Raw genomic sequence first — 11,110 nt, forward strand, 5'->3', positions numbered from 1 at the left:
CTATATCACACGCACACTCCCATCTTGTTACCTACTAGTTGCTCCCCTTAACTGTACTGGCCAGGTGAGTTAGATGGGGGCGGGGGGGTGGGAGCCGATCCGGATCGATGCTCTCATGTTGACGAGACGAGACCCGGGGCCCCTCTGCAAGACACCTCACATTTATAGCAGCTTCCCTCTCATGCCAATCTGTACCAGATGCAAAGTCTGTGTCTGTTGGTCCTTTGTGCTGCTTCCCTCTGGGTGTTGTCCCAACGTTGCAAAGAGGGTGTTCCCAAAAGCAGGTGCTCGCTTCTAACCCCCAAGGCCATCAATAGGTCTGCTCTTCTTCAGTGAGCCCACTGGACAACTTGTATTGTTCTTGGGTCTAGCTTCCATCCCCTCTCCAAGGGTTGCAGCTGTCTGGAGGTGCTGCCTTCCACGCCTGCCCCATTCACACCTCGTTCATTCAACAGGGCAATTGATTGCCAGGGTGGAGGTGGGGGGAGATCTTAGTCTACTCCTGGCAAAAAGACATTTTTAACATTATACCAAGGCTCCATACAAAGTTTTCTATATAAGGATCTGATACAAAGTTGTAGGAAAATAGAGGCATAATACAAAGTCATATAAAAGTTATGTGAAGATGCTTATTATCCAGGATGGATGGATGAAGGGGTGGGGATGGATGGATGGATGGATGGATGAAGGGGTGGGGCTGGATGGATGGACGGATGGATGGATTAAGGGGTGGGGATGGATGGATGGATGGCTGGATGAAGGGGTGGGGATGGATGGATGGATGGATGGATGGGGATGGTTGGATGGATGGACGGATGGATGGATTAAGGGGTGGGGATGGATAGATGGATGGATGAAGGGGTGGGGATGGATGGATGGACGGATGGATGGATGAAGGGGTGGGGATGGATGGATGGATGGATGGAGGGGTGGGGATGGATGGATGGATGGATGGATGGATGGATGAAGGGGTGGGAATGGATGGATGGATGGATGGGGATGGTTGGATGGATGGACGGATAGATGAAGGGGTAGGAAGCGAGGGAGAGAGGGAGGGGGACAGGGGGACGGATGGCAGACACTGTGTAGGCATTGGCCAGACACTCCCAAGGCCCAAGCCCCACCATCCATCCCCCAACCGCCCCACTGGACGCTCCTCAGCCCCCAACGAAGGCCCCCACACACACCCCAGCCCTGCGGGGCTCCCCTGGCACCCCCCGAGCACCAGGGAGGGGGGCAGCTCCGTGGACAAAGCTTTGGGGGGTGGCGGCCAGTCAGCCGACCAGGGAGACGCTGGGCCCCGACAGCTACGGCTGAACAAAGAACAGGTGAAGGGGGGATTTGAGCCCCAGCTCTTGGTACCAACGTGGGCAACAAAGCCGGGTTCATTCCCTTCTCAGTCGGGCACCAAGGGCCACGGACAATTGACAGGGGACCCAAGGGGCAGACTTTGACCAGGGAGGGTACTGAACCGTGGGGACAATTGACCGAGGGGCATGGGGGGGTCGCCAGCCTGGATTCGGGCTGTTTTGGGGGCCAGCCGGGCGTTCACGCAGGGAAGGGCCGTGGGCCGGCGAGCTGATCATGCGGCTGGGCGGAGAATCTAGACCTTGCTGCCCCTCTTCTCGCAGGCCAGGGGCCACCTGGACCCGCCGGCCACGGGGACCGTTTCCGCTCGGCGGCCGCGTGGGAAACGGAGCCAGGAACCAGCTCTGGCTTCCACAGCAAACCCAGCCATGAGCTACGGCCAACCTTGGCACAGAGAATGACTGCACCAGCCTTCAGAAGAGTTGGGGGGTGGGGAGCCCAGGGCTGGGCTGGCAGGGGCTGGGGGTCGGGAGTGAGGGGCCCCAGCACGGCTAGGGGGGGCAGGGCTGCGGTGGCAGGGGGCTGCGGGTCAGGAGTGAGGGACACCGGCAGGGTGGGAGTCGGGGGCAGGGCTGGGCTAGCAGGGGGCTGCGGGTCGGGAGTGAGAGGCACCGGCAGGGCGGGAGTGGGGGGGCAGGGCTGGGGTAGCAGGGGGCTGCGGGTCGGGAGTGAGGGGCACCGGCAGGGCGGGAGTGGGGGGGCAGGGCTGGGTAGCCGGGGGCTGCGGGTCGGGAGTGAGGGGCACCGGCAGGGCGGGAGTGGGGGGGGCAGGGCTGGGGTAGCCGGGGGGCTGCGGGTCGGGAGTGAGGGGGCACCGGCAGGGCGGGAGTGGGGGGGGCAGGGCTGGGGTAGCCGGGGGCTGCGGGTCGGGAGTGAGGGGCACCGGCAGGGCGGGGGGCAGGGCTGGGGTAGCCGGGGGCTGCAGGTCGGGAGTGAGGGGCACCGGCAGGGCGGGGGGCAGGGCTGGGGTAGCCGGGGGCTGCGGGTCGGGAGTGAGGGGCACCGGCAGGGCGGGAGTGGGGGGGGCAGGGCTGGGGTAGCTGGGGGCTGCGGGTCGGGAGTGAGGGGCACCGGCAGGGCGGGAGTGGGGGGGGCAGGGCTGGGGTAGCCGGGGGCTGCGGGTCGGGAGTGAGGGGCACCGGCAGGGCGGGAGTGGGGGGGGCAGGGCTGGGGTAGCCGGGGGCTGCGGGGTCGGGAGTGAGGGGCACCGGCAGGGCGGGAGTGGGGGGGGCAGGGCTGGGGTAGCCGGGGGCTGCGGGTCGGGAGTGAGGGGCACCGGTAGGGCAGGAGTGGGGGGGCAGGGCTGGGGTAGCCGGGGGCTGTGGCCCTTCACGGGTTAACCCCGTTCCATGCGGTAATTACAGGCTGTTGTGACTTCCCAGCAGCTGCTGGTTTTCTTGTCTCCTGGGGCGGGGGGATGAATTTCCCGCTGGGGGGGGTGGTCGAGTCCTGCCCCCCACCCCCCTCACAGCTGGCAGAGAATAAGAGCGCCCCCTCACTGCGCAGCGGGAGCTCAGAACGGAGGGATGCACTGCTCTGCGGGGGCTGGAGCCAGAGAGAGAACAGAACCCAGGAGTCCGGGCTCCCAGCCCCCCGCTCTAACCACCAGCCCCCACTGCCCTCCCAGAGCCAGGGAGGGAACCCAGGAGTCCGGGCTCCTGGCCCCCCCTCACCCTAACCACCAGCCCCCACTGCCCTCCCAGAGCCAGGGACAGAACCCAGGAGTCCGGGCTCCCAGCCCCCGCGCTCTAACCACCAGCCCCCACTGCCCTCCCAGAGCCAGGGAGGGACGCAGGAGTCCGGGCTCCCAGCCCCCCCCCCCAACCACCAGCCCCCACTGCCCTCCCAGAGCCAGGGACAGAACCCAGGAGTCCGGGCTCCCAGCCCCCACGCTCTAACCACCAGCCCCCACTGCCCTCCCAGAACCAGGGAGGGAACCCGGGAGTCCTGTGTCCCGGCCCCCCCACCCTAACCACCAGCCCCCCACTGCCCTCCCAGAGCCAGGGACAGAACCCAGGAGTCCGGGCTCCCAGCCCACCCCCCCCTCTAACCACCAGCCCCCACTGCCCTCCCAGAGCCAGGGACAGAACCCAGGAGTCCGGGCTCCCAGCCCACCCCCCCTCTAACCACCAGCCCCCACTGCCCTCCCAGAGCCAGGGACAGAACCCAGGAGTCCGGGCTCCCAGCCCACCCCCCCCTCTAACCACCAGCCCCCACTGCCCTCCCAGAGCCAGGGACGGAACCCAGGAGTCGGGGCTCCCTGCCCCCCCACTGGAGTCCTCGCGCCACCTGCTGCCCAGCACTTGTATCTGGAAGCGGAGGTTGCACGGGAGGAGGAGGGGGAGGGGATTGGAGGCGGGGCTGATACTCCCGGGGGTGGAGCTTCCCTAGGCCACGCCCCCTGCCGGCTCCACCCCTCTCCAAAAGAACTGCAGACGCCGGCCCGGCTGGGGTTTTGGTGATGTTTATTCTACAAAGCCATTGGAAAAGCTGCTAGAAGAGCAACTTCTCTGGCCCCGCCCCTTGTGCCCCACAAGCTCCGCCCCATGGGCGGGGCTCCGCAGACAGCCCGCCCCCTGGAGGGGGATGGTAATGGGAGAGCTGCACCCATGGGGCGTGGGCGGGGCCTTTAGAGAGTAAAGCAGAATCGGGAGGGGCTAAAAAATGAACTCCCCCCGCACACACACCCAGGGCAGGGCCAAGCGCCTCCAGCAGGGGGCGCAGGGACCCCCCCCACACTCACACCCCACCCCGCCCTAGACTAATGTGAGAACAGGACCTGCCTAGTTTCTATGGGTCATTGGGGTGTCCCTGGGGTACCTAGGGGCTGCGGGGATCTGGGGGCACTCGGGGGCCCTGAGTTACCTGAGGGGCTGATTGGCGGGTGCACCCTACTATTGGGGTGCAGGGCATCAGTATAGGGGTGATCTCTGGGGGGGCTGGTGGTTCAGTAGGGAGAGGACGGGGGTCTTTGGCTGATGCACTCCAAGCCTGGGGTGCAGGGCATTGTAAGGGGGTACAGGGGAGGTTTGAGGTCACCCCCAGTATTAGGGAGCAGGGTGGCTTGAGAGTCAAGATGGGGGGGAGGAGGTAGTTTGCTGATGCACTGCAGTAGGGGGGCACATGTGTTGATAGTGGGGTGCAGGGGCTGGCTGGTGCACCCCCCGCTCGGGTGCAGGGGGCTGATATTGGGGTACAGGGAATGGCCAGCCATGGGTGCAGGGGGACACGGAGGAAGAGCTGGGGGTGCTTGGCTGCTGGTGCTGCTTTTTGGGGTGCAGCATCAGTGGGCATGACCGGCATGCAACAGGGGAGTCCAGCCCCCCACACCCCCATTGTCACAGGGAGGGTTCCCCACCCACCCACCACGATCCACACGAACATCGATCCTGTTCTCAAAAAAAATTCCCTCCCCCTGCAACTTACTCCCCGCGGGAGACAAGAAGGGAAACTACAGAGTCACCCCCACAATCCCCCTGCTCCCCCCACAGGGCCCGTCACACTCCCCCTGGTGGCAAAAGGGGGGAACACCGCTGGGGCTGCAGAGAGCCTGTAGACGTCATTGAGCCAGTGGCGCCCCCTGCAGGCCCAGGGGCGGAATGACACCCCCCTGAGGCCTTCCCGGAGCAGCGCCCCCCTGCTGGCCAGAGGCGGAATGACACCCCCTGAGGCCTTCCCGGAGCAGCGCCCCCTGTAGGCCAGAGGCGGAATGACACACCCTGAGGCCTTCCCGGAGCAGCGCCCCCTGGAGGCCAGGGGCGGAATGACACCCCGTGAGGCCTTCCCGGAGCAGCGCCCCCTACTGGCCAGAGGCGGAATGACACCCCCCTAGGCCTTCCTGGAGCAGCGCCCCCTGTAGGCCAGAGGCGGAATGACACACCCTGAGGCCTTCCCGGAGCAGCGCCCCCTGGAGGCCAGGGGCAGAAGGACACCCCCTGAGGCCTTCCTGGAGCAGCGCCCCCTGTAGGCCAGAGGCGGAATGACACACCCTGAGGCCTTCACGGAGCAGCGCCCCCTGCAGGCCAGAGGCGGAATGACACCCCCTGGGGCCTTCCCGGAGCAGCGCCCCCTGCAGGCCGCCCCCCAGTGTCCGTGGCCCCCGCCCGGGTGGCGGCTCAGAGGAAGAACTGGGAGGGCGAGGGGGGCTGGGGCAGCAGCTTCTCGCAGCGGGCCTTGTAGAGGTCGCGCTCATGGGCGAGCCGGGCCAGCTCCCCCCGCAGGGCGTCCAGCTCGCGGGCCAGCTGGGACTTCTCCGCCTCCAGCACGTGGCGCTGCTGCACCCGCTTGAAGCGGCAGGACTGGGCGTAGCCGCGGTTCTTCAGCGTGCGGCGCTTCTGCTTCAGCCGCAGCACCTCGTCCTTGCCGAAGCCCCGCAGGCGGCGGTTCAGCTCCCGCACCGACATGCCCACCAGCTGCTCGTCCGAGAAACGGGCCCGGAGGGGCGGGAGCTGGGGGGGCGGGAATTAGCGCAGATCAACTCTACAGCAATAGCTGGAGCTCCTCACCCCTGACCTGCAGCCCCCTGCCAGGCCCTGCCCTGCCCCCCCCATCCTGCCGGTGCCCCTCACCCCCGCCCTGCAGCCCCCTGCCAGCCCTGCCCCCCCCATCCTGCCGGTGCCCCTCACCCCGACCCGCAGCCCCCTGCCAGCCCTGCCCTGCCCCCCCATCCTGCCGGTGCCCCTCACTCCCGCCCCGCAGCCCCCTGCCCCCCCAGCCCTGACCCCCCCAGCCCTGCCGGTGGCCCTCACTCCCGACCCGCAGCCCCCTGCCAGCCCTGCCCTGCCCCCCCCATCCTGCCGGTGCCCCTCACCCCTGACCTGCAGCCCCACCCCACCCCCATCCTGCCGGTGCCCCTGACCCGCAGCCCCCTGCCAGCCCTGCCCTGCCCCTCCCCATCCTGCCAGTGCCCCTCGCTCCTCACCTGCAGCCCCCGCCCTCCCATCCTGCCGGTGCCCCTCACTCCCGACCCGCAGCCCCTGCCAGCCCTGCCCTGCCCCCCCCTCCTGCCGGTGCCCCTCACTCCTGACCTGCATCCCCCGCCCCCCCCCCCCCTGCCAGTGCCCCTCACTCCCGACCCGCAGCCCCCTGCCAGCCCTGCCCCCCCCATCCTGCCGGTGCCCCTCACTCCTGACCCGCAGCCCCCTGCCAGCCCTGCCCCCCCCATCCTGCCGGTGCCCCTCACCCCTGCCCCGCAGCCCCCTGCCAGCCCTGCCCCCCCATCCTGCCGGTGCCCCTCACTCCTGACCTACAGCCCCCGCCCACCCCATCCTGCCGGTGCCCCTCACCCTTGACCCGCAGCCCCCTGCCAGCCCCTGCCCCCCCATTCTGCTGGTGCCCCTCACTCCCAACCTGCAGCCCCCTGCCAGCCCTGCCCTGCCCCCCACATCCTGCCGGTGCCCCTCACTCCTGACCTGCAGCCCCTGCCCCCCCATCTTGCCCCCACATCCTGCCGGTGCCCCTCACCCCCAACCCGCAGCCCCCTGCCAGCCCTGCCCCCCCAATCCTGCCGGTGCCCCTCACTCCCGACCCACAGCCCCCTGCCAGCGCTGCCCTGCCCCCCCATCCTGCCAATGCCCCTCACTCCTGACCTGCAGCCCCCGCCTCCCCCATCCTGCCAATGCCCCTCACTCCCGACCTGCAGCACCTGTTCCCCCATCCTGTCCCCCCCATCCTGCCGGTGCCCCTCACTCCTGACCCGCAGCCCCTGCTAGCCCAGCCCTGCACCGCCCAGCTCTGCCTGTGCCCCTCACTCCTGACCCACAGCCCCCCTGCCCGTCCAGCCCCGTAATCCCCCAGCTCTGCCGGTGGTAGTGCCCCTCACTCCCGACCTGCAGCCACCTAAGTGTGTGTGTGTGTGTGTGTGTGTCTCTCTCTCTCTTTCCCCTCCCATCCCTTCCTCAGCCTTACCCCTCTCACCAGCCACTCCCTGTCTACCTTCTCCCCCAGCCCTGACCCTTCTCCCTTCCCCTTCTTCCCCCTCCCCCACATCCTTCCCCACCCCTTTTCTCTCACCCCACAACTCACCTGCTGTTGCGGCTGGAGAGGCCCCCCAGGGCAGAAACCCCCCTCGGCCGCCCCCCCCAGCAGGGCCTCCACCACCTCTTCTGGGCTGAGCCCCAGGCCCTCCCCACCCCCCGCCATCTGCTGGTGCAGCGCGGCCAGCCAGTACAGCTCCTCCAGCCCCGCCTTGGGGTCCCCTCCATCCCCCAGCCCCGCTTCGCTCAGCGTGGGGGAGGGCGGCACTGAGCTGCAGGGGGAGGGGTCCAGGGAGGCCCCGCCCATTGGGCCGGCCGGCTCGCGCTTGACCTCAAACTTCCGCAGGTCAAAGTCATTGAGATATTCCAGGGCCAGGGGCTGGTGGGGAGCTCGGCCAGGGGCACCGACATCCTGAGTGGGGCAGCACCGTAGGGCATGGGACCTGGGGAGAGAAGAGAGACAGGTGAGGGGACTGGGGCTGATTGGGCAGCAGACCCACTCCACTCTATATGGACCGGCAGTGTCTAAGGACTGCCTTTCTATGTGGACCAGTTATATGGACCAGCTTTGTCAATGGGCCAGCTACACAGACCAACTTTCTAAACAGAACAGCTATATGGACCAGTTGTAGTCTATGGACTGGCTTTCTTTGTAGACCACATTTGTCTGTGGACCAGTTCTACAGACTAGCTTTCTGGTTTTATAAACCAGGTATATGGATCAGCTGTGTATAAAGACCAGCTTTCTATATAGGCCAGGTATAGGTACCAGCTAAGTCCATAGACTGGCTATATGGACCAATTCTGTATATTGACCAGCTATATAGACAGCCAAGGAACCACCCAGGTTTCAGGGCAAAGGGATGTCTCCAATATAGGGTCCTTGCTCTATACAGACCTGTCTCCTGTAGAGCAATGGCAGTATATGGACCAGCACTGTATATGGACTGGATTGATGTATGGTCCAATTCGGCTGGTTTCACACAGGCTTTGCATTATGGGGTCCCCTGCTATGGGCTGCCTCTGTCTCACAGACCAATGGGTCTACATGGGCCATCTGTGTGTATATGGACCAGTTCTGTGTAAGGACCAGGCTATACAGTCCACAGAGGGAGCTGAGCAAGACTAAAGCAGCACAGGCCCCCTCTGGCAACAAACGGCCTCCCTCAGAGCGTGGCGGCTGCGTATGGACCGGCCAGGGCCGGCTCCAGCATTTCTGCCGCCCCAAGCAAAAAAAAAAAAAAAAAAAAAGCCGCGATTGGCGGCGGCAGTTCAGTGGCAGGTCCTTCCCTCCCAGAGGGAATTGCCGCAGGTGCCGCCCCTCTCACTTGGCCGCCCCAAGCACCTGCTTGTTAAGCTGGTGCCTGGAGCCGGCCCTGGGACCAGCCCAGGTACCATCCCCCTCCCCCAATTTCTCCCTCTCGCACACATTCCCGTCCCCTTCCTCTGCCCCTTCACACTCACCCCCCCTGCTCCCAGCGGTCTGTACATCTCCTTGTCCCCCCACCCCACCATCCCCCCACACCTCCTCCATATCTCCACATCCCATCCATCCCCCTCACATCCCATCCATCCATCGCTCCCACCTCTGTCCTCATCCCCCCACATCCATCCCTCCCACCCTCTATCTCCCATACCTCCATCCATCCCCCCACCTGTCCCTCCCACCCCCTATCCCCAGCCCCACGCCCCCATTCATCCCTCCCCCCACACCTCCATCCATCGCTCCCCCCTCTATTCCACCACCTGTCCCTCCCAACTCCTATCCCCAGCCCCACACCTCCATCCATCCCTCCCCCCCTCTATTCCACCACCTGTCCCCTCCCACCCCTATCCCCAGCCCCACGCCCCCATTCATCCCTCCCCCCACACCTCCATCCATCCCTCCCCCCTCTATTCCACCACCTGTCCCTCCCACCCCCTATCCCCAGCCCCACGCCCCCATTCATCCCTCCCCCCACACCTCCATCCATCGCTCCCCCCTCTATTCCACCACCTGTCCCTCCCAACTCCTATCCCCAGCCCCACACCTCCATCCATCCCTCCCCCCTCTATTCCACCACCTGTCCCTCCCACCCCCTATCCCCAGCCCCACGCCCCCATTCATCCCTCCCCCCACACCTCCATCCATCCCTCCCCCCTCTATTCCACCACCTGTCCCCTCCCACCCCCTATCCCCACCCCCACGCCCCCATTCATCCCTCCCCCCACACCTCCATCCATCCCTCCCCCCTCTATTCCCCCACCTGTCCCTCCCACCCCCTATCCCCGACACCCCATCCATCCCTCCTTCCCACCCTCTATTCCTCCATCCCCCCACACCCCATCCGTCCCTCTCATCCCCCCCACCCCACCCATCCCTCCCTCCCCCCTCTATTCCCCCACCTGTCCCTCCCACCCCCTATCCCCGACACCCCATCCATCCCTCCTTCCCACCCTCTATTCCTCCATCCCCCCACACCCCATCCATCCCTCTCATCCCCCCCACCCTACCCATCCCTCCCTCCCCATATCCCCCACACCTGTCCCTCCCACCCCCAACACCCCATCCATCCCTCCTTCCCACCCTCTATTCCTCCATCCCCCCCACACCCCATCCGTCCCTCTCAACCCCCCACCCCATCCATCCCTCCCACCCCCTATCCCCCACACCCCATCCCTCCCTCCCGCTCACCCTCTATCCCCCCAGAACCCCACCTGTATGTCCTCCCCCTCTATCCCCTGATCCCTGTATCCAGACCCCCCCGGCTCGGGGCCCCTGAGCCCGGTCACCCAGACTCACCGCCCCTCACCTCTCAGCGCCGCGCTCCACCGCCAGGGGCCACCCTGGGGAACCCAGCGCCCGGGACCTGCCCTGAGCCGCAGCGGAGTCCCGGACGCCGGGGTCCCATTTAAAGAACCCCGGGGGCTGAGCTCACCCGCATCTCATTAGCCGCTGGCCAATGGGGAGCCCCTCATTAGCATACGGGGGCGGGGGAGGGAATGAGGAAGTTCTGAGGGAGGGGGAGGGATCCGGGGGTCCCCCCACAGCGCCCCTCCCCCCTCATGGCTCCTGACACCCTCCCCCCCAGCTGGGGTCAGTGTGTGTGTGGGGGGGTCTGGTCTGATTAGCCAAGAATCCAATGACGTCATGGGGGGGTCCACGGGGCCTCTCACCGCCCCAGCCCCACATCCCCCAGATGTGCCCCCTCCCCCGCCCACCTCCTTCCCACCACCCTTTACTACCCACCCCCAGGTGCTGAGCCCCACGCCCCCAACCGTTCCCCACACCACAACTCCCCCCAACTCCCAGCCACGCATTCCCCTCCCACCCAGCCCCATAACTTCTCCCCTCCCCACACATCGCCCCCTTTCTGCCCCAACCCGCTCCTGTCTCCCTCAGACACCCAGCCCCACATTCCCCCCTCCCACTTCTGGCCCCATCTGCTCACAGTGACACCCCACAACTCCCCTCCCCCCACGAGCCTCTGCTTCCCCGGCCCCATAACTCCCTCAGGACAAAGCCCAGGAGGGTCCTTGGGGCACGGGGGGGGCTTTGCCCGGGGTGAGGTCAGTCTAAGGAGACACATCACTTAGCAGCAGGGTCCCAAGGGAGGAGAAATCCGGGTGCAGTGGGAAGAGGGGGGGCGACAGGAAGGGGGCGAGTAACAGTTGGGGGGATTAAGTTGAGGGTTTGTAATGACCCAGTCGCCCCCAGACTCCCCTGGATTTAGACCTGCGCCTGGCTTTCCCCCCCATGCAGCCCATGAAGGGGGCTCGAGCCCACG

General features: G+C 66.3%; 1 protein-coding gene across 1 annotated transcript; it reads right to left on the reverse strand.

Moving 5' to 3' along the window:
- Window positions 1–5,413: 5,413 nt before the first annotated feature.
- Window positions 5,414–10,212, reverse strand: NRL (neural retina leucine zipper). Its single transcript, XM_054046332.1, is given in 4 exon segments — window positions 5,414–5,816; window positions 7,393–7,724; window positions 7,727–7,786; window positions 10,136–10,212. Coding segments are annotated over 3 exon segments (720 nt in total). The 5' UTR covers window positions 7,782–7,786; window positions 10,136–10,212; the 3' UTR covers window positions 5,414–5,483.
- Window positions 10,213–11,110: the final 898 nt, after the last annotated feature.

The sequence above is a fragment of the Malaclemys terrapin genome, chromosome 12, assembly GCF_027887155.1.
Source record: "Malaclemys terrapin pileata isolate rMalTer1 chromosome 12, rMalTer1.hap1, whole genome shotgun sequence".
Taxonomy (NCBI): Eukaryota; Metazoa; Chordata; order Testudines; family Emydidae; genus Malaclemys; species Malaclemys terrapin.